The sequence below is a fragment of the Myxocyprinus asiaticus genome, chromosome 32, assembly GCF_019703515.2.
Source record: "Myxocyprinus asiaticus isolate MX2 ecotype Aquarium Trade chromosome 32, UBuf_Myxa_2, whole genome shotgun sequence".
Classification (NCBI taxonomy): Eukaryota; Metazoa; Chordata; class Actinopteri; order Cypriniformes; family Catostomidae; genus Myxocyprinus; species Myxocyprinus asiaticus.
In genome coordinates this window covers 24,166,793-24,190,391 of record NC_059375.1, presented here as the reverse complement: position 1 = coordinate 24,190,391, position 23,599 = coordinate 24,166,793, and the positions used below count along the sequence as shown (strand labels likewise).

The window sequence follows — 23,599 nt, the reverse complement described above, 5'->3', positions numbered from 1 at the left end:
CGGCTGGAGCATGTTCTGCTGAATAACTCTCATTTGGAACAGCTGTGGATTAATCTGTTCGTTCTTCGTGCTTATTCCTCCTGCTGGCTGGAGGTTGAGTTTTATTTTATTTTTATTTTTTTACGGGGCATTTGAATGATTACGTCATCCGCTGAACTCATCACAGCCGGCTCACGGAACATTCGTTTGTCTGTCCGAGGAATCTGAACGGTTTTATATCAGCAGGAATTTGTTTTGTGGAAGATCACATCCTTGAGACAGTTCTGTGAATGAATCTACACATTCTTTGTGTTCATTCTTCCTATTAACTGGGTTTATTTCACAAAGTATTTTCTGTTATTGTAATATTGCCTCACAAATTTGTGAGGCAAAATTGAGCAATCCGATGGCAAAGTTGTCGTGGGGACTCGTGTGCGTTCATGGACTTTGAGTTTAAAGGGATTGTCGCCGGTTGGCGCTGTCATGCGCGGGGTTAATGCGCACGTTTTTCTTTTTTCTATTTGTTTTGTTCCGGGGGATGTTCGGGGGTTGATTGTTTCACTAATGGGGAATGTGGTCTTCATAATTTTGTTTTTCACACACAATTTTTTTATTTTTTATTATATCAATATGTCAAATGTTAATATGAATAAGTTGTCTCTCTCCACATGGAATGTAAATGGGTTGGGGCACCCCATAAAAAGAAGGAAGGTTATTACTTTTCTTAAACGTAAGAAATATGATATAGTGTTTCTTCAAGAAACACATCTCTCCCCGCAGGAAGCTGAAAAATTTGGGAAGATATGGGGTGGACATGTTTTCTTTAGTGTTGGCTCAAGTAAGAGCAAGGGAGTCATTACATTGATTAATAAACATTTACAATTCAAATGTCTCAAACAGATTAAAGATAAATTAGGAAGAGTCATTATTGTTTTAGCTGAAATTCAAGGGCAAAGTCTGATTTTGGCTAATATTTACGCACCTAACGTTGATGATCAAGGCTTTTTTATAGATCTTGAAGGGATGTTGCAAACCGCTGGTAACCCTCATGATATAATATTGGGAGGAGACTTTAATCTTTTGATGGACTCAGTCCTTGATCACAGTGAAGCAAAAGTGTGTAAACCCCCTAGAGCAACACTGACGCTTCACAGGATGTGTAAAAATCTTGGCCTCATTCATCAAAAAATCCAAAGCACGAGAACTTGTGGAGTTGGAAGGAAATATTAAAAGTGCCGAGGCAGAGCTGAAGCGCCGAATGTCATCTGATGGCCTCAGAGAATTAACCCGATTGAAATATAGATATAATACTATTTTGTCACGGAAAGTGGAGTTTTGGTTATTCAGGGCAAGACAGTCATACTTTGAGTCAGGGGACAAAGCAGGGAAGCTTTTGGCTAGATATATAAAGCAGAGAGAGTCTTTTTCTACCATTCCCTCAGTGAAATCTGCTGGTGGTGAAATATTTACCTCAGCCATTGATATTAATAATGCCTTTAAAGTGTTCTATATTGATCTTTATAGTTCCACGTCTTCATCTACTGATGAAGATATTAGAAACTTTGTGGAACCATTAGATCTTCCTAAACTGACGACTGAGCAAAAAAACTCTTGATTCTGAGATAACCTTGGAGGAGCTTGATGAGGTAATTAAGTCCCTACCTACTGGCAAGGCTCCGGGGCCAGATGGTTTTGCCGCTGAATTTTTTAGATCCTATGCTACAGAATTGGCCCCACTTTTGTTAGAAGTTTATACTGAATCATTAAAGAAGGGAAAACTTCCTCCAACCATGACACAAGCCCGGATCAGTCTGATTCTTAAAAAGGACAAAGATCCAAGTGAGTGTAAAAGTTACCGTCCAATCTCCCTGATCCAACTAGATGTAAAAATATTGTCAAAAATTTTGGCTAACCGATTAAGTAAGGTTATGACATCTCCTATACATATAGATCAGGTGGGATTTATTTGGGGCCGTAGCTCTTCTGATAGCATCAGGCGTCTCATCAATATCATGTCGTCAGTGGCGAATGAACAATCTCCGGTCGCTGCCATCTCACTTGACGCTGAAAAGGCGTTTGATATGGTAGAATGGGATTATCTTTTTAAGATTTTGGAAATGTATGGGTTCGGGAGTACATTTATTGGTTGGATTAAGTTACTTTATAGACACCCTGTAGCAGTGGTACAAACAAATGGATTTCAGATTATTTTACTCTGGATAGGGGCACTCGACAGGGTTGCCCTCTTTCCCCGTTATTGTTCTGTCTTGCCCTGGAACCATTAGCAGCTGCGATAAGGAAGATGATTTTCCAGGGGTGACAGCGGGAGGTGTGGCGCATAAGCTTCTGCTTTACGCAGATGATATTTTATCATTTGTCTCTGAACCTACTAGATCTATGCCTTGCCTCCACAGAATTATTAATTCCTTTTCCAAGTTCTCAGGATACAAAGTCAATTGGTCTAAATCCGAAGCTTTGGCGCTGACAGCGTACTGCCCAGAAACAGCTTTCCAGCCGGGCGCCTTCCAGTGGCCCAAACAGGGCATTAAGTATTTGGGGATTTTATTCCCAGCAAATTTGTCTGATTTAGTTAGAGTTAATTTTGACCCTTTAATAAAAAGTTTTTCGAGCGATGTCAGCAGGTGGGCTTCATTACATTTATCGATGATTGGGAAGGTTAATGTTATTAAAATGAATTGTATTCCAAAATTCAACTACCTGCTTCAGTCTCTCCCTGTAGATGTCCCCCTCTCTTATTTCAAGCAATTTGATAGCATAGCAAAGTCCTTTATTTGTAATGGTAAGCGCCCCAGGTTAAATTTCAATAAGTTACATAGGCCAACTGACAGAGGAGGGCTAGGCCTACCCAAGATTTTGTTTTATTATTATGCGTTCGGTCTTAGACATTTGGCTCATTGGTCGCTTCCACCTGAGAGGGCCCCTCCCTGGTTTTGTATTGAAAAGGAAGTTCTTGCCCCTATCTCGCCACTGCATAGCCTTTCGATTAAACTAGCCGGAGAGGTTAAGTCGCATACCGTTATTTTGCATTTGCACTCGATATGGACAAAAGTGTCCAGAGTGTTTAATTCTGATATTTATTTAAATGTTGCCTCGAGCATATGGCAGAACCCTAAACTATGTATTAATAAGTCCCCTTTTTGTTGGTCAGATTGGATTGTGAGGGGGTTAATGCACTTGGTGACCTATATGAGGGTGGAGTATTGAGATCTTTTGAAAATTTGGTTCAACATTTTGGCATTCCCAGATCTCAGTTTTATAAGTATTTACAGCTTCACCACCTACTCTGCACTATTTTTGGGAGTGGCACGCACCCCCCTAAAGCGGCAGGTGCTTTGGGAGAGGTGATTGCTGCTTTTGGAAAAGGCCATGAAGCATCAGTGTATTACTCACTACTAATTCAGAGTCTGGGGGATGGAGCCTTGACTTCTCTCAAGAGAGTATGGGAAAAAGATTTGAATTTGGTATTGGAGGATGGAGTGTGGACTAAGATTCTTAAAAATGTTAAGTCTGTATCTAGAGATGCAAGGGTTCGCCTTATGCAATTTAAGATTTTATTGGACCCCCTCTAGATTATATAGGCTTGGTCTTAAAGACACTTGCTGGCGATGCCAGTCAGAAGTTGGAGACACTACCCATGTCTTTTGGGGGTGTGTTAAGATCCAGGAGTTTTGGTTGAGGGTTCAGAGGTATTTGTGCGACGTTTTGAACACTCAGGTTTTGCTTTGTCCCAGACTCTGTATTTTGGGTGATGGAGCGGTCATGCATTTAGGGGACAATCATATAAAAAACTGGGTTAAGACCAGTCTCATGATCGGCAGGCAAGTAATTTTAAGGGGTTGGAAGTCAAATGGAGCACCCTCTTTTTCGGAGTGGTGTGTGGAAATGGGGAGGGTAGCTGCATTTGAAGAGGCGGTAAGTAGAAGGCTGGGGTTGAGGGACTTATTTGCTAAAAAAATGGGGCAAATATTTAGTTTTTCAGGGGGAATCTCGGGGAGGGGATGTGGAGAGTGTAGTTTTATCATGTATGTTTATTATTTTATTTATTTGTGTATATATATAATATACATATTTTATTTTATGTAAGTGTATGTATGTGTATCTGTGTATGTATGTATGTGTGTGTATATATATATTTATTTTATTTTTTTGGATTGTGTGTGCGTTATGTGGGACCACAGGGGTGTTCGTTAGGGGTCAGGGTGGGATTGTATTAGTAGGGTTTAAATGTAAAATGTTGATTCATTATATATGTGTTGAGTTTTTTTTTCACTGTCATATGCACATGAATCAATAAAAATGTTAATTACAAAAAAAGTTTACATACCCTTGAATGTTTGGCCTTGTTACAGACACACAAGGTGACACACACAGGTTTAAATGGCAATTAAATGTTCATTTCCCCACACCTGTGGCTTTTTAAATGGCAATTAGTGCCCATGTATAAATAGTCAATGAGTTTGTTAGCTCTCACGTGGATGCACTGAGCAGGCTAGATAGTGAGCCATGGGGAGCAGAAAAGAACTGTCAAAAGACCTGCATAACAAGGTAATGGAACTTTATAAAGATGGAAAAGGATATAAAAAGATATCCAAAGCCTTGAAAATGCCTGTCAGTACAGTTCAATCACTTATTAAAAAGTGGAAAATTCAGGGTCTCTTGATACCAAGCCAAGGTCAGGTAGACCAAGAAAGATTTCAGCCACAACTGCCAGAAGAACTGTTCGGGATACAAACAAAAACCCACAGGTAACCTAAAGAGAAATACAGGCTGCTCTGGAAAAAAACGATGTGGTTGTTTCAAGGAACACAATACGACGATACTTGAACAAAAATGAGCTGCATGGTTGAGTTGCCAGAAAGAAGCCTTTACTGCACCAATGCCACAAAAAAGCCCGGTTACAATATGCCCGAAAACACCTTGACACGCCTCACAGCTTCTGGCACACTGTAATTTGGAGTGACGAGACCAAAATAGAGCTTTATGGTCACAACCATAAGCGCAATGTTTGGAGAGGGGTCAACAAGGCCTATAGTGAAAAGAATACCATCCCCACTGTGAAGCATGGTGGTGGCTCACTGATGTTTTGGGGGTATGTGAGCTCTAAAGGCATGGGGAATCTTGTGAAAATTGATGGCAAGATGAATGCAGCATGTTATCAGAAAATACTGGAAGACAATTTGCATTCTTCTGCACAAAAGCTGCGCATGGGACACTCTTGGACTTTCCAGCACGACAATGACCCTAAGCACAAGGCCAAGTTGACCCTCCAGTGGTTACAGCAGAAAAAGGTGAAGGTTCTGGAGTGGCCATCACAGTCTCCTGACCTTAATATCGTCGAGCCACTCTGGGGAGATCTCAAACGTGCGGTTCATGCAAGACGACAAAAGATTTTGCATGACCTGGAGGCATTTTGCCAAGACAAATGGGCAGCTATACCACCTGCAAAAATTTGGGGCCTCATAGACAACTATTACAAAAGACTGCACGCTGTCATTGATGCTAAAGGGGGCAATACACAGTATTAAGAACTAAGGGTATGCAGACTTTTGAACAGGGGTCATTTGTTTTATGATTGTGCCATTCTGTTATAACCTACAGTTGAATATGAATCCCATAAGAAATAAAAGAAATGTGTTTTGCCTGCTCACTCATGTTTTCTTTAAAAATGGTACATATATTACCAATTCTCCAAGGGTATGCAAACTTTTGAGCACAACTGTATAATAGTTACACTCTTGACGATACATCCAGCACACTCAAAAATCAATAATTACCTACAAAATTACTCATGGCAAACAAACATACACTGGGTTTAAAATTATAAACAATCTTTTTTCCAATTGTGGTGTGACCCAGAGATCACTTGATTACTGTAGGAGTAGTATGTGCAATGACACTTTGGTGATCTATTACACACCAAGAGAACATCAATAATTGTTCAGAAACTCAGTGATTCATATAAATCTAATACTAAAACTTCAGGTAGAAAACATAAGTTACAAGATACAAGAAGGGTCAAGAAATTCAGACAGCAAGTCTAAAGTATCAGAACAGCCCTGCAAACACACTCTGTTAACCATCAATTCTTAGCGAAGCATTTTAGCTATAGCAAGCTCATTAGGGCACAGACTTTTCTCAGTGCCTCAAGAGAAAGATGTGTCAGATGTGTGCCAGGAACAAGTAAGAATAAAAAGCCATTAATAGTGAGGAAAAAAAATGATTCTCTGGACATACAATGAACTAGTTATAATGCATATTAGCCTACATGTGCACCCTTTTAATAAAGTCATCTTTTCTGTCTGTCACATACTTAAGTTTTCATGTTTCCAGGAAATTAACTAAGTTGTCTGGGCAGTAATAAAAAAAATAAAAATCGCAAGTGTCAATCAGATTACATGAATTAATACACAACGTCCGGGATTCAGGGTGCACAGGTTTTACCAGTCCACTTGGACACAATGTTAGGTTTACAAGGTAGTGGGCTTCTACAAAGTGCTTTTGTGAAAGAAAATCACTGTATTTACCAAAGTTTAACAGGTTAGTTGAATTAAATGTTTGAAAGTTTCTCAGTTTTGTTTGAGGCACTCAGTAGCAAGTAAACTAGATATACACAAGCTAAACTGTGTTTTCCACTTTGTTGAGCTATTTCAGTGAAATAATTGGTATTTATTACTTTTGGACGCACGGAAAACTAGAACTAGGGTTTGTCACTTTACATAGATGGTCTCTTCTGATCTAAGCTGCAACTGCAAGCTGGACAAAATTTCTTGCTGCAAGTACAAATAAAGCATCCAAGTAAAGCTTTATTAGATAAAAGTGTAGGTAAAGAAAGCAGGTAAAAAATAAACACAGTCTTATAAACCCTGTGTTTTTGGAATCTCTGAAATGGGTTGTGGAGGAGCCAGAAGACCATGTTTTGTGTTTGCTCAAGGAATACATGACAAAAGTTAACAAAGCTACACATAGAAATAAAATAATTAAGAATTAACGGTGTCACCCATTTGGCCAAGTTTTAGGTTTTGGACAATTTCGTAGAATGCATGGATATAAATGCAGTTCATACATAGAAAAACATACAAAATAAAAATTATTGGTTAGTAATTCAAACTTTCAAATTTCCATCAACACTTCTGTCCACAAGACATTTGCTGAAATTTGGAACTTGCCAGGCAAATTCCCCCAAATCTCCATTTCATCCACTACCATATTTAAGTTGGAGCCATGGGTCACCTGCTGCTGTTTGCATTCATGCTCTTAACAAACACTATCACAGTAATCTACATTAAAAGTATAATACCAAAGAATTAAATATGCTATTAATGTATGTCAGCATCCTTTTAACCACCTTTCAAGTGGATCTTTATCTAGATGCAAGACTTGTTCAAAATGGCAGATCTGATAAATCTGAATGGTTGATACAAGTATTTATACCACTTATATTCATATAATGAATAATGAAAATATTGAATAACGGCACACAGCCAGATAGCAAAATAATAACATAGAATTTGAGCCCTAAGAACAAAGACTCTGTCTTTTTGAAAATCTGCATTCAAAAAACAGAGAATAATCTTCTCCTACCCGATAAGACTTGCCTAAAATATTAAATTGATATTAAAACAGGATAGTCTGTATTTCAGTGAGATTTGAAGCAATGTATCCACTTGATATAGCCCCCACAACTGTCTGAATCACAATTTAAATGTAGGCCGCTGCCACTTGTTAATTGAAAGATAGTGGATCTATTCAGCAGCATCATCTCCTGTTACCGACAAATTTAAATCTACACAAGAATAACAAAACATACTAAATTCAGATTTATTTGCCTTTCTCCATAGTAGTAGTAGTGTTTGGTAAGATGCAAATTGTAAAGAAGAAAACCTTGAATATTAATTTGCCATTCAAAAGCTTCAGGGAATACGAATGTCATGGCTATATCTGAAGATCAGGCAGGAATGACTCAATTGGTGATTTACAGCATGTGATTTTCAACAATTAAAACAAGTACCAATAATGCAAACTGTGAGAAGAGTAAGGGAAACAACCATTTATGCCAAACTCAATAGCAAGAGATGCTTGCACAATTTTAATAATTCCTTTAAGATACTGATAACTGTGAAACTGAAGAACTTAGCTTTAACGCATTAAGCTATCTACTAAAACTTGTTGCAAGTCTGAGGTTTCTGCAGGTAGATGAGATTTAAGCCTCATCTGTAGTTTCTTTTCCTCAAGTAACATTTCAACTTAACTTCTACATTCTTCTAATTTCATCCATAGTTGAATATGAAAAGAGCCAACTGCAGCATTTAGTAAAAATGCAAAACTACTAAAAGTAAATTCAATGACTAGTCCCAGACAAAATCTGCAGACTTTTTTCATATTCTCTGCGCTGATTTTGGGGGAAAATCTACAGAATTCTGTGGCATGGATTTAAACAGGAAAGTTGGTAAAGCAAAGCTGAGAGTCCTACACTCTTATTGATAGACTAAAGCATAATTAAATGAGCCAAAATATTTAAAACATGCAAGGGGGGTTAGGGGATGTGTTGAACTTTGTTAATGACAGATGTTCCAATTCTGCAGACATTTCTAAAAAATAATGTGTACAGAGAGTCTAAGCTTGATTTTTTAAAAGGTATTTCAATCAGTGTCTAAATGTTACAATTTGCAGACAGTTTATCAGTTTAACACTGAACATCTAAAAAGAAAGAAAACATTTTAGCAGCAGAATTGAAAAACTACACTTCCTGCTTTCCATTATGTGGATCTTGCTTGACGGGAAAACAGAATTTTGCAGGAAACCATACTTACTACATTGGTAAAAGAAAACAGTACACAGGATTGCACCAGCAGTCAAAAGTAGAGAAAATTGTCAGCTAAACATCCCTCAACCATCTAAATCACTCTTCAATGATTGCTAAGTCGTTTGAGTAAAACCAGATCTTTCAGGGTGCCTTTCACACTTGGTTCGATTGCTTGGACCGAAACGGCGTTCATTTCATTCCCCCTCCCCTTGCCCCCTCTGGACTCTGTTCACATCATATTATTTGGGTTCAAATTATTCCACAGTCCACGGACTGCATCATCAACATGAGTACAAGCGGCAGCCGTTTACCACTGTACCTAGGTAAAAGCTCGAGAAGACGTCAGCTTCAAAGTAGGGATGCGCCGAATTTTCGGCAACAGAAAACATTTGGCCAAAACAGCAAAAAAAAAAAAAATAGTTTTGGAGGATCTAAACCATTGACCGAAACTGTGATGTTTAATTAGCGCTTCTCCGATGACATGTTTTGACAGTGTCAGCGTCTCCACCCATTTCGTGCACACAGCGTGGTTAAACTACAAAAGGTAAACATGTCTGCAGTGTGGATGCACTTCACAGTGACCAAAAAGGATGCTAAAGTAGCAATATATATCAAATTTGTTTGGCTGAAATATCGAGAAGCGGCTCGTTGCCGACGAACTTTAGCACAGCCAGTTTGATTTATCACCTGAGAACACGACACCCTGAACAGCACACCGAGTTCACCAAAACAACAATGGCAAAGAAAAATCTCCCCGGTGAAACACACTCTTGAAGGCTGTCAGCAGGCGAACACTTGTACTGCATCGCTACTGTATTTGATCCACGATACAAAGATCATTATTTTGATTCTGGTATAAAGCAGTGGGCACGCGAAATGATCAAAACTGAAATTGATTTGATGGAGACCAAAGACATAGGACTCAGTGGACTGCCAGCTGAGGATAATGGATACAGTGCGCACAACACAGAGACTTCTCCGATGTTCAAAAAGGCCCATACAACGCATGAGGTGTGCACACCACCAAGGCTGTGACATGTTTGACGAGATCATATAAGAGAGCAACTCAAATACCAGACAGACTCAGAGTGCTAACGCGCAGCAATTTGATTGCTATATTGCAGACCCCCCATCCCCAGAAGTGATAGCGCTCTTGCGTATTGGAGTGCAAATCAAGGCCGCTTCCCACATTTGGCACGGATGGCACGCAGATATTTGTCTGCCCCTAGCACAAGCGTAGACAGTGAGAGACTGTTTAGTGCAGCATCTCATGTCATTGATGAGAAAAGGAACCGCCTCTCCTGTGAGAAAGCAGAGAAGTTACTGTTTCTGAAGAAGAACCTGCCACTTTTCCTGAAGAAGTAGAACATTGGCCAGTGATACCTATGAGTTTACCCAACTGAGTTTTGTTTTGTAAGGCCTTCAAATATTATCAATGTATTCTTTTTTCACAAGGTAGTGGAAAGACATTCATAGAACATAAAGGCAAATTCATTTTATTAAATGAAAATTATTTTAAAATAGATAGGCCTAAATATATCAATTTTAATGTACTGAGTTTTATTTGATACGAGGCCTAAATAATTAAACTGTTATGAAGTGCAGTGTTGAGAAATAAAATCCACTTTTCACCATTGAACTGTATCTTTTTAGTAATTCTCTCATTGATAAGCTCAGAAGCTAAATTCATTGACTAAATTCATTTAAACACATTGCCACATAAATTGTCAATCAGTAATTACCTAAACTTTATTTTCGGTTTTCGGCTAAATGAAAACTTTAATTTCGGTTTCGGTAAAAAATACATTTTGGTGCATCACTACTTCAAAGTGTTAAGTGAAGTATTAAAAACATGCGTTTGTCTGCCGCGGATGCATTCAATGTGCAAAGATAAAGAATCTGAGTTGTTCTTTAAAGGCGATTTATTTAACAGACAAGTAGGTATGATAAATGCATTAAACCATAATAACTGCCATCAACAGCTGTTCACTTCCGCGATTTAGGATGTTTGCGTACATATCAGCAGCAAACCGTACCCCAGACCACCTTTTTCGCGGGTGCACACCAGAGTGCGAAAAACAACATTTCACATTAGTCAAACGAACCTGGTTGTGCAGCAAAAGTGCTAGTATAAAAGCCCCCTCAAACTTGCTTTTCAAAGACCTTTTCAGTCTGTGACTTCGAGCTTTGTTCTTCTTTCAAACCTTACTCGACTGATATAATGATCTTCAGGCGTAAAAAGGTAAAATAACAAGGTCTCTAGCAGAGAAGATGAAAACATTCTCATGGTTGTGCCAAATCTTGTAAGAAAAAAACCCCTCTCTCTGAACAAAACCTTAACATGAGTGAACAATAGCATTAAATTCTCCTGTCTATAATGGCATCAATCATATAGACCATTTCAAGACAGTTTAAGGAAGTGATATCTTTTTTCCTTGAACATTTCCTGCTCATTGTCGAACTCAGACTGCATTCCAAACGGGATAAATCACCCTGTGAAGGGCACTTTGAAGGGAGAACAATCATGATAGTCATGCTGCAAGATCGCATCAAACTTCCAAATTTCCAATAAAAATTACTTTAAAAAAGTGAGTTCTAATGACTTATTTTGAGCCCCACACCTTTTAGCCATTCAAAGCTCTTACAGTGGATGGTAAACTCTTCAAAGGGAATAAGGCAAAGGGATGATCACTTCTGAAAGGAATGCACCCTCATTCAAAACAACAGCAGGAGGCGCTTCATTCATAGGGAGTTTAACACGATTAATGTTACTAACGTTAACGCGATTGTCATAAAATGCCATTATTAAAATGTGGATCATGCTGTTGGGTGGATGGATGCTCCCTGGAAATAACAGAAATTAAAATGTTTAGATCTCAGAAAAAGCATCAACAAATGGACGAATGAACCGCTTCAGTGAAGTGGGACGGCTGGGTTGATATGTGCAGTACTAACAACCGTAGCACACATCTTTTGTAGGTGAACTAAATTTATGACAAAAAATGTTATGTTTGAGAGGTAGAGCTCTAAAAGTGACTATCGCTCCCATTATAATGAATGAAGCTCCGCAAGTCATTGAGTCATTTAGCAGACGCTTGTATCCAGAAGAAAGAGGAGAGACACGCAGACAGCTTCATTTAACAACTTTATTGATTATAACAGGCGTGATCCAATACTCCTGATTTCCCCGCTGAGGAAATAATTGAGAGCATCTTAACTACGATACTCTCATCGCCTCTCTCGCGTAGACACGCTAAGAATCAACAAGTCTGGACAAGTCACTTCAAGTAAACGCTCATTCTGTTTTAGCTAGACTCAGTACTAATCATTTTATTTTGACAGTTCTGGGTTGCTCCTACCGGAACAGCTTCAGGGCCAGACATGCGCAGTAACGTTCTAATGCTACCTTCACGTGCTATCGGAATTATCATAAATACGAGTTTCCCCAATCGGAAGTTGCACATGAACGACCACTCAAGTCATAATTACGACTGGGAAACTCAGAGATAATTTTGATACCCGAGTTTCCAAGATAGGAGTCATAAACTTTCAACATGGCGGAGTACGGTTTCTGTAGTGAATGACAGGTTTTATTCATTTTTCTAAATACGGCTAATTGTTAACGCTTGCAGTTTCTGTCATATTGTTATGTATATCAGCAACCATTTGATGCATGTTGTACATTTTTACACTGTGAAAATAGCATGTATTTGACCAAAATGACATTATAATCTGCAAGCTAACGGAGTAATAGGTATTATGCTGTCAAAATAAAAGTTCCTCAGAAATATGTAAGAGTGAACCTGGCGTCGTCCATGTTTCCTGTTCTTTCCGACAACAAGCACTTGAACGTGACGTACTCATAATTACCACTTCAGAAGTGGGAAGTAGTATAATTCCGATAGCACATTTAGGCACCATAATTCCTTTGTTATTGTTTACGCCTTGAAATGGTCTAGAGTAGAGATTCTTGCAAATGCAGGATGCTTGTAAGATGTCAAAGGTGCAGCTTTAGACCATGTAATATGTTGCAGTTTCATTAAATGGCACTTTATGATAAAGCATCAAGTATGACAGTTTGATTTAAGTCTTCTGCTAGATTTCTGATGTAATGCATGAACAAATGAGCTGTTCACCGAAGACAACAATCTGCTCAATATATACAGCACACTTTTGACTTGTGCTTACAAATACACACTAATTAACACTCAAGTAAAATATATAAATAGTATCAGACTCAGACCTAGGCTTTTTTCTGGTCTGCACTCTTACCTCCTTCTCTGTCTCTTCCCCGGTGTGGGTGGATGGCTTTTGCTCTGCCGTGGCCGGTGCTGTCCATGTGTTTATTGTCTGGACTGTCTGATCGCCGCAGCATCTTGCACGGTGGCGTCGCGTCGTTCTCACGCATCTTCTCATGTCGGTGATCGGGATGACTCTTGGATGAATACTTAAGAGTCTGTCAAAACATAACGATCCCTACATTGAACTCTGCAGCACAATTATTCTCTCAACATACACTTGCCACTGTAATAACTCATAAGACGATCATGTTTGTGTGATGACATACTTGGTACGCCATAGCACGACTAAACTCATAAGAAAGCCTTTAACCATCACTCTCCCAGTCTTCTATTTAATACAACATTTAATAATAGTCTACACGACGATTAGAATCGTTTAATTGAACTCACCAGCGACTATGAACTCGGTTGTTTATAAACAACCTCATGCCCTTTAATTCGCATATACGTATTCGACTATTTATCTAAAGGAGCTCAAATAAACTACAGAACTGATGAGGACAAAACTGCTTTAAACGAGTATTTTCGATGTTAATCGCTGTGACACAGAGGCCTGATCTAGCCGCTAACAAGCTAACGTTAGCCTGTTAAACTCGCTAGCACCCTCGAGCTCAGTTAAAACATGATCAATTCGAAGGTGAAGCGACTTGTGTCAACGCAAATCTATGTTTATAATCTAATATAAATGTGTATGCCATTTTAAGTCGAACTCGTGGAGAATGAGGCACTTTTCAGTGTGTTTTTACACACAGAGGCCTATACTGCTTCAAAAGCCTGCACTAGATTTACCCCCTTTTAATCTTATTTGTTGCAGATCTACCTGATAGGGCTGAGAATCCCTTCGGTCGGTGCACCTACAAAAACAAAACAAAGAGAGAGAGAAGAACCGTTAAACACGATATTCATTGGCAGTGACAGAAATTGCAACAGCTGATTCGGCCTCCTTAAGTTTCTACTTATTTTGGTTTGGCTAAAAATGGCGGATTGTCAAAGCGGAGAAGGAAAAGGAGGAAAATCGGAGTATAAAACAGAGCTCTTTACCCATCGCCGAGTCTCGGTTGTTTCCTTGCATACATTACCATCAATGCCGTGTTAGTGTGTGTGAAGTAGATGTGAAAGATGGTCGACTTATTTTGCTTCTGGTGTGGGCTATCGACGACGTATATTATTTCAACAGTTCTGGCTATTGGAGTCGCTCTTCGCCTCTGCCAGTCGTAAGAGCGCCCTCAGTCCATCTCCCACTCACACACCAAAACTCTGCCCCTATCTACAGCACCGCGAACGCACCTCAATCCGGGTTATTGAAGGGCCGGTTCGACTAAACTCGGCAATTGTCGGAGTGTGTGTGTGTGTGTGTGTGTGTGTGTGTATGTATATATATATATATATATATATATATATATATATATATATATATATATATATATATATTAGGGCTGTCGATTTAACACGTTTATTTAGTGCGATTAATTATATAAAAAAATAACGCATTAAAAAAATGCATGCAAGTAATCATGTCCCCTGACCATGATAAGGATTATTCCTTCCATCTGAGCAATTCAAGCTTGAAGTACCACCTGTTTTCTTCAGGGGGCAGTAAGCGAAACTTCAGCTGTTTGGGCAATGCAGTTATGCAGAGAACAAACCACACTCACCAACAGCAGACAGCACAAGATGAGAACACGTTATTGTGTTTAAACAGCTTGATGCAGTGTAAATACGAACTCATGGGTCTCAAGACATGTTTTTCTTTTTAATTTTTTCCTTCTTTTCTCCCCTTTTCTCCCCAATTTGGAATGCCCAATTCCCAATGCGCTCTAAGTCCTCGTGGTGTCGTAGTGACTTTCCTCAATCCGGGTGGCGGAGGATGAATCTCAGTTGCCTCCACGTCTGAGACCGTCAATCCCGCATCTTACCACATGGATTGTTGAGCGCGTTACCGCGGAGACGTAGTGCATGTGGAGGCTCACGCTATTCTCCGCGGCATCGCCACACAACTCACCACGCGCCCCACCGAGAGCAAGAACCACATTATTGCAACCACGAGAAGGTTAACCCAACGTGGCTCTACCCACCCTAGCAACCGGGCCAATGGGTTGCTTAGGAAGCCTGACTGGAGTCACTCAACACACCCTAGATTCGAACTTGCAACTCCAGGTGTGGTAGTCAGTGTCTTTACTTGTTGAGTTACCCAGGCCCCCAAAACTATGTTTAACTTGTCACAGTGCCCTAAAAACGGTATGTTTATTGTGCGACGCAAAGCGTCTGACACAGGTGTGCATTGACGCGTCCTTAGACAAGCCCTCATAATAAATCTATCTCGGACTGATTGACAAATTTAATTACAAAATGGATTTTGTGGACTGTAGGCCAATGCTAGGCAGATGACACAAGTTCAGTAATATGGAAATAAACAATATATTGCCTACTAAAGCCACTTTTTGAATGGTCTTTTTGGTAGCACTTTACAATAAGGTTCTATTCATTAATATTAGTTAATGCATTAGGTATCATGAAGAAACAGTTAACAATATATTGTTTACAGCATTTATTAATCTTTGTTAATATTAGTTAATGAAAATACAAATGTTGATTGTTAGTTCATGTTAGTTCATAGTGAATTAACTAATGTTAACAAACACAACTTTTGATTTGAGAAATGTATTAGTATATGCTGAAATTAACATTAACTAAGATTAATAAAAGCTGTAAAAGTATTGCATATTTTTAGTTCATTTTAACTAATGTTGTTAACTAATTTTAACAATTAGAACCTTATTGGAAAGTGTTACTGTCTTTTTTAATGCTTTACTCATGTGCCACAATGATGTAATGCATTTTAATTATCTATATTATAATTTTTTACAATATATATTTTATTTATGCTGATTTAAATATAAATATAAGTATTTAATAATTATTTATTGAATTATTGTTATTTGAGGGGCTTTCTAAGCAAATATTTATACATGCGATCAATTCCGATTAATTCGATTAATTAATCGGCATACCATGTAATTAATTTTTATTATTATTATTATTATTATTATTATTTTTCATTGCTGTGCAAAAGTTTTAGGCACTTGTGACACTACTTGCTGCATCTCCGCCTGCTACGGCAATAGCACCGCCCACAACCGAAAAGCACTGCAAAGGGTGGTGCGAACTGCCAGACACATCATCGGAGGTGAGCTTCCCTCCCTCCAGGACATCTATACCAGGCGGTGTGTGAAAAAAGCTCGGAGGATCATCAGAGACTCCAGCCACCCGAGCCATGGGCTGCTCTCACTGCTACCATCAGGTAGGCGGTATCGCAGCATCAGGACCCGCACCGGCCGACTCCATGATAGCTTCTTCCCCCAAGCAATCAGACTTTTGAACTCTTGATCTCTCACGATCAAAATACATCAGCACTGCACTTTATTACCCTTACTCTTATATCTCACACCGGACTGTCATAAATTATATTCTCTCTTAACAACACACTGGCAACTTACTATCAACCGACAGCCTGAATGTCAATACAGTACAATACAACCTACTGTATATTTTATATATACTATATATACTATTTCTATTGTATGATGTGTATTCTATATTGTGTGTATTGTATAATGTACATTGTATGTTATTATTTGTACATTGTGTTGTGTGTAATTATGTGTATATTAGATTTTAAATTGTGTTGTGTAAATCTGATGTTTATTGTAAATTGGTATATGTCTCATCACTGTCATGACTGCTATGTTGCTCGGAACTGCACCCAAGAATTTCACACACTATTGCAATTGTGTTTATGGTTGTGTGACAATAAAAGTGATTTGATTTGATTTGAACAATGTTTCATAGTGAGGATGTCTTCAAAAAATAATGCCATAAAAAGTTTTCATTTATCAATTAACATCATAAAAAGTCCAGTAAACATAAAAAAGCTACATCAATATTTGATGTGACCACCAACAGCACCAATTCTCCTAGGTACACCTGGACACAGTTGTTCTTGGTTGTTGGCAGATAGGATGTTCCAAGGTTCTTGGAGAATTCGCCACAATTCTTCTATCTATTTAGGCTGTCTCAACTGCTTCTGTCTCTTCATGTAATCCCAGTCTGACTCAATGTTCAGTGGGGGGGCTCTGTGGGGACAATGCCATCTCTTGCAGAGTGCCCTGTTCTTCTATTCTATTTGCAAAAGGAATGTTCAGGATTTTTAATGTATATTTCTTATTGACATACTAAAGCTGAAGATATAAATAACCAACTTAAGACAAAAGTTTTTGTGAAACATCTTAAGTGCCTAAGACTTTTGCACAGTACTGTGTATATATATATATATATATATATATATATATATATATATATATATATATATATATATATATATATATATATATATATATATATAGTTCTGAGTCAAAGGACAATATTGGACAAGCACAATGAGTGTCATAGGACTGTACCAGCTGTTCCAAGCACAGGAACAGTTTTTTTCCCTCAGGCCATCCACCTCATGAACAGTTAAAACGGCCCCAAATACTTTCCTTTGGTCAATACAACCATGTGCAATATTCATCCATTCCTACTTATATCCATATTTCATTTATATTCTTTAACATATCCTACCTCTTCTTCAATACACTACATCACCTGCACATAACTGTATATATGTATATCAAATATTCTAACAACATTATTGCACTATTGTATATTTCTCTTTTTTTATCTGTTATATTTTATTATTTTTTTAATTGTTTTTTTTGTCACCATATGTATATGTTTATGTTTGCATGTATATGTTTGTATGTATGTATATATATACGTTGCATTCTCTTGCACTGGGAGCTTCTGTCACCATAAGCATACTTGGCAATAAAGCTCATTCTGATTCTGATTCTGATTTTCCTAAGTCTGATAGTGGTAAACCCGTTTCAGGAAAATACACTATTTGTAACTCAATACTGACATCTGCTGGATAAATTGAGCAAGTGCACTTGTCGTTCCTCATGAATACCGAAAACACCTGATGCAGTCTGATGACTCACTAAAGCAAGTGTGGGCAATTCTAGGAAAATAGATCTGTACGCTCACTTTTTTAAAATACAAGCAACCAGATGGAAAGACAGAAATTGCAACAGATGGCCACTTCTGTTGTTATGGATGGTGCCCAGATAAATTCAACAGATTTATGACTTTGAGGAACATTCACTTCTAAAAAATTAATTTCTTATTATAAAATGTTTCACAACATTCCAGTCAGCACTCTGTAAATAGTCCAGTCACAAGCTTTGCACATTTGAACCATGGAATTATTGTCCATTTTAACGTAAATGTTATGCCAGAAAGTCTGAGACATTCCTAAATTCTAACCCTTTTCCTCCAGGCCATTTCTTTGTAGCTTTTGCTGTTATCCTGTTATACTGTGATTTTTGGCCAAAGAGCTCAACTTTGGTCCCAATACCAAAATCTTCTTCCAAAAGGTTTCAGATTTTGTCCTGTGGCTACTAGCAAGCTCCAGGCATGTCTGCTTTTCAAAGATGGTGTGTCCTTGTAGTAAATCTTCCCATAGAGACAGAAGTGACCGAAGTTATTGATGATGTACGACTGAAACAGTTCCTCCTGTTTGATCCAAAGAGATTTTTTTCCCCATTTTGTTGCAATAGTACTGTAAATACTAATAGTTATCTCAAATTGAAAAAATAAAAATAATAATTACTGAACTTAAACTTAATTCTTTCTAGTTTTAATTAAGTTACCGTTACTCTCTAAATCCTAAAGCTGTCATTAAGAAAAACGTTTAAGTGGTCCTAATTAAACAGTACTTGAAATATCACATTTTGAAATCATAACTCAAAAATAATCATTATTTAAACTTTGGCCTTGAGTACTACTAACTCATAATTATTAAGTACAAAATTGCGGCTATGTGGAATACCCATAAGCCCTTGAATAAATTATGTATGTTTGGTCAATACAAAGGAACTTATATATAAAAATATTAATTGTCATCTAAAAATTTATATAATTTAAATTTTTATGACTGTTGTTGTTGTTTTGTTGCTGGTTGATAGTTGTGATTTGTGTGAAGTCACACAACTTTAAGCCATTCTTCTTTAGTCAGCTGTACTTTTTAGTGCATATAAATCTGCAATTTTGTAAGGGAGAATCCAATGTGCCATATGGCTGATCGAGATTCCAGTCATATTTACTTGTAACTAGTTAACGTTACTTAAAAAAAAAAATCAAACTGTACTTGAAATGTCACATTGCACTTGTGTTTGAATAAATCATGTATGTTTGGTCAAAACAAGGGAACTTCTGAATTTTAGATTTTTTTTTATTTAAAATGTATATTCTTATGACTATTGTTGTTGTTTTGTAGCTGGTTGATAGTTGTGATTTGTGTGAAGTCATCATTAGGGTGATCAGTGTTATGTCTGGTGAATTTAGAGCCTGTTAAATTTAAGCCATTCTTCGTTACTCAATTGTAATTGGCAAAAGTGCAGATTTATGTGCACTAAGATGTGCAGAGGAGAATCCAATGTGCCATATGGCATACTGAGATTCCAGTCAAAACTTCCCTTATACTGTATAAGATGTGCTATAACTCAGTTTAAATAATTAAATAAAAACAATGATACTTTGATCACAGATAAGTTAAGTCTACTTAACTAGTTAACGTTACTTCAGTCAAGTTCAGTTTGCTTGAACCAAATAAGCATGTTTACTTAGAAAAAAGCATGCAAACCGATTGTCTTGAAAAATCTATGTACGGTCAACTTATTCAATTTCAGTGATGATGTCTGGGGTTTAGGCTAAATCTTTTCCAGTATTTACAATGTTTCCTAACAACTTCCTACTGAAAATCCATACAGCATACTGGTCTTCATGACTGCAAGCGAAATAATCCCACAATTATTACAACATAATTATTAAAACAGTCCATGTCTGCAACTTTTATAATAAAATGTTTGATTTTAGGAATACTGTGTAAAAAACAGAATTTACATGACATTAAACTGGTACAATCAGTAAACAAAATGTAAGTCACACTGAAATATCCACAGGATTTCAGGTGGTTAATTCCCATAAATAACATAAAAAATATATATATATACATATATATATATATATATATATATATATATATATATATATATATAGATATATATAGATATATATAGATATATATTTACATTATCCCTCAGCTGTTAACATCACTTTTAGCTCTCTTTTTAAAGACAGCACATCGTTTTTCTAACAAAAGAAGCAGGTGCATCAGCACATTGATTGTTTATGCCCTTTCATTTGATCTCCTGAGCACAGATGGTGTCTCTTTACAGAACATTTTTCCAGAATCTGTTCACTTGAGCAATATTACGGTAGAATAATAAAGCATTACCCATATATCTTTGTTTGATTAAGCTTTTGTTTGTCAAAATAAAACATATAAGTGCTTCTCATCATAAGCCAACAGTGAATATTAAATCCAAGTTCAGTTTACATGACTTTTCAACGGCTGTCCTAAGGCTTCTTGAAGCTTTTGCGTGCTACAGTGATTTAACAAATTGCACTAAAAGCATTTATATTGAATTCTGTGTTTTGTTCTGTAATGTTCTGAATTCATGGATCTGAATTATGTTATGAAACACAAGCAGAAATGGTCATTGATCAAACTTCACTCTATCAATAAAATCATGTTTAGTTGTCAGTGCAAGTCTGTCATATCCAGTCTCTTCATTCTTATATTTCGACCACGAGGGGGTGCAGTAGTGTTGCGTGGCATCATGACCACTCAAGTGTGAAACAAGTTTAACACTGTATTGCTCATGTTTGAGTATTGGGCTTTGCATGCATGCCAGAATAAAGAACAAATCTGATCCACTGTATTTTGTTTATTTGATTTTTTTTTTAATGTAAAAAATAATTTATTATTTTTCTTTCTTTCTTTCTTTCTTTTTTTTTCAAGACTAGAACAACTAAACTTTTGTCATTTCAGTTTTCTAAACCCCACTTGCAGCCATTTGGCATTATCTTATTTCAAACCTGTCAAACCAGTCCGAGACATAAATTTTCTCACTCAAGTAAACCGACGAGGACTAGCGTGTTAAGACGCATCAACTGAAGTTACTAGAAAGATATTCAAATAATAAAAAAACAAAAAACAAACAGGCGGTCATGTGCTCTAAAACAGGTATGACAGGTGTACTTTCAGCGGATGTACTGAAGAAAATACGTTAATTAATCCCTGAAAAATTACACCTCTTAAAAGTACACTCCATTCATAACAACAATGAAAAGGTGTTTTTATAATGTGACCTCTTATAATAAACCACAACTTCGCATAGAATAAGGGCAGGTGTGGCATATGATTGATTATGCAATAGCCAGTTGGATTTCAGGATCACACTTAGGTCCCGCCCTCTGTTAGTCCACTGTCCAATCAAAAGAAAGATTACTTCCGCACGCCCGCTTCGTTGAACGCAGATTGTACGAAGCGTTTCGCCTTGAAAGGAAAACACTTTGGACGTGACGACCTGCTTGAAGTCTGGGATATTTGACTGAATATTCTTATTTTTTATGTTTTCAAATCAAAGTGGAGACAAGCTTTTATCTGTATTGGCCACTCAAGAGTCTCTTAAGGAGCCCAAGGCGTCTTGACTGAACTTCCCCAAACAACACACATCCCGAGTGAGTAATAACTTATTTCTCTTCAGGGACTACAACATGATTAAAACCCTAAATGTTTTACATTTTCAAAAGAAGTTCGAACTCCAGTATTGACTCGTTTCATTTTTTTTGGTGTGTCCTGTTTTTGCGCGAGCTCTCCCTGTCAAGTGCACCCGAGCTTTACCTCGAGCAAAACCGGACAGAAGAGTGAAACGAGTCTTTAACTTGTCTGTTAGCTCTGATACGGGGAACTGAACGGGGGTCTGCTTTATTGCATTAGGAGATTGTTGACGCGGAGCTTGACACTGACATCACCGGGTGGGTTCGTCCTGAGCAACAGGGCAACTCATCATTCACCAGCAGTGCTCAGCTGTTGGGGTGGGCTTGACATGCTCGATTAAATATCGTAAGTGATTTAGCGTCCAAGAACATTACACGGTTTATTTGATTACGGACTGGACGGTAGCCTATGTTTCCCAGCTCATCACTATGAGTTAGCTTTGGACGAGCTGTGAAAGTCTGTATTAACATACTTGCATCTTGTCCCCAGGTAAACACACTTGTATGAGATATCATGTATACTACAATAAACTTGCCTATATTTTGGCATGTTTTCACAGTTTGGGCTTAAAGGGATATTCTGGGTCCAATACAAGTTAAGCTCAATCAACAGCATTTGTGGCATAATACTATTACCAGAATTGTTTTTTTTTTCGACAAGTCCCTCCAAAAATTTGGCCTACAGTGAGGCATTTACACTGGAAGTGAATGGGGGCAATCCGTAAACATTAAAATACTCACTGTTTCAAAAGTATAGTCATAAGATAAAAAAATGTGTGTTAACATGATTTTAGTGTGATAAAATGGCTTGCTAACTCTCTGTGTAAAGTCATATCCAATTTTACAACTTTGTTGCCATGATGACTTAATGTCAACAAACCCTTAAATGACTGTAAAAATGATGATTTAAACAACTTCACAGCTCAAATAATACATGAGTTTTAACAGATGAATTAATACAAGTGCTTTTATAAATTATAAGCTTCACATTTCTGCCTTTAAACCCTTCAAAAATTGGCCCCATTAACTTCCATTGTAAGTGCCTCACTGTAACCTCAATTTTGCTTCTTTTATTTTTTTTAAAGAAAAGGAGGGGCGAGTCGTTATTAAAGGAATGTTCTGGGTTCAGTAAAAGTTGAGCTCAATCGACAGCATTTGTGGCATAATGTTGATTACCACAAAAAATAATTTCGACTCGTCTCTCCTTTTCTTAAAAAAAAAAAAAAAAGCAAAATTGAGGTTACAGTGAGGCACTTACAATGGAAGTGAATGGTGACCAATTTTTGGAGGGTTTAAAGGCAGGAATTTGAAGCTTATTATTTTATAAAAGCACCTATTCATTCTTCTGTTAAAACTTGTGTATTATTTGAGCCGTAAAGTTGTTTAAATCATCACTTTTACAGTCATTTAAGGGTTTGTTGATATTAAATCACCATGGCAACAAAGTTTTAAAATTGAATATGACTTTAATCAGAAAAGGTCTGTACGTGATTTTATCACACTAAAATCATGTTTACATGCATACTGTTTATGTCTTATGTGAGAACGTTTACAGATTGGCCCCATTTACTTCCATTGTAAGTGCCTCACTGTAACCCAGATTTTTACTTTATTTAAAGAAAAGGAGGGGCAAGTCAAAATTATAAATATATTTTTGTGGTAAATCTTTTATTGAATCCGGGATATTCCTTTAATTCTTGCTATATAGGTCCATTCCCCTGGAATCTCCCTTAGCAACAAAAGCAACAACAGTATTAGTAATAACTGTGTG

The 23,599-nt window shown here is 37.4% G+C and overlaps 2 protein-coding genes across 2 annotated transcripts in view; one reads left to right on the top strand and one right to left on the bottom strand.

The window, feature by feature from the left end:
* waca (WW domain containing adaptor with coiled-coil a) overlaps positions 1-14,360 on the bottom strand; it is a 44,459-nt gene extending 30,099 nt beyond the window's left edge. Inside the window, exons 1-3 of the mRNA XM_051666469.1 lie at positions 14,146-14,360; positions 13,925-13,958; positions 13,076-13,259 (exon numbers count right to left, since the gene is read on the bottom strand). Coding sequence (XP_051522429.1) covers positions 13,076-13,259; positions 13,925-13,958; positions 14,146-14,186 — 259 coding nt within the window. The 5' untranslated portion in view covers positions 14,187-14,360. The remainder of the gene's footprint in view (positions 1-13,075; positions 13,260-13,924; positions 13,959-14,145) is intronic.
* Positions 14,361-21,576: 7,216 nt separating this feature from the next.
* Positions 21,577-23,599, top strand: part of mpp7a (MAGUK p55 scaffold protein 7a) — a 187,769-nt gene continuing 185,746 nt past the window's right edge. Inside the window, exon 1 of the mRNA XM_051666468.1 lies at positions 21,577-21,789. The gene's annotated coding sequence lies outside the window, so the exon portion shown is untranslated. The remainder of the gene's footprint in view (positions 21,790-23,599) is intronic.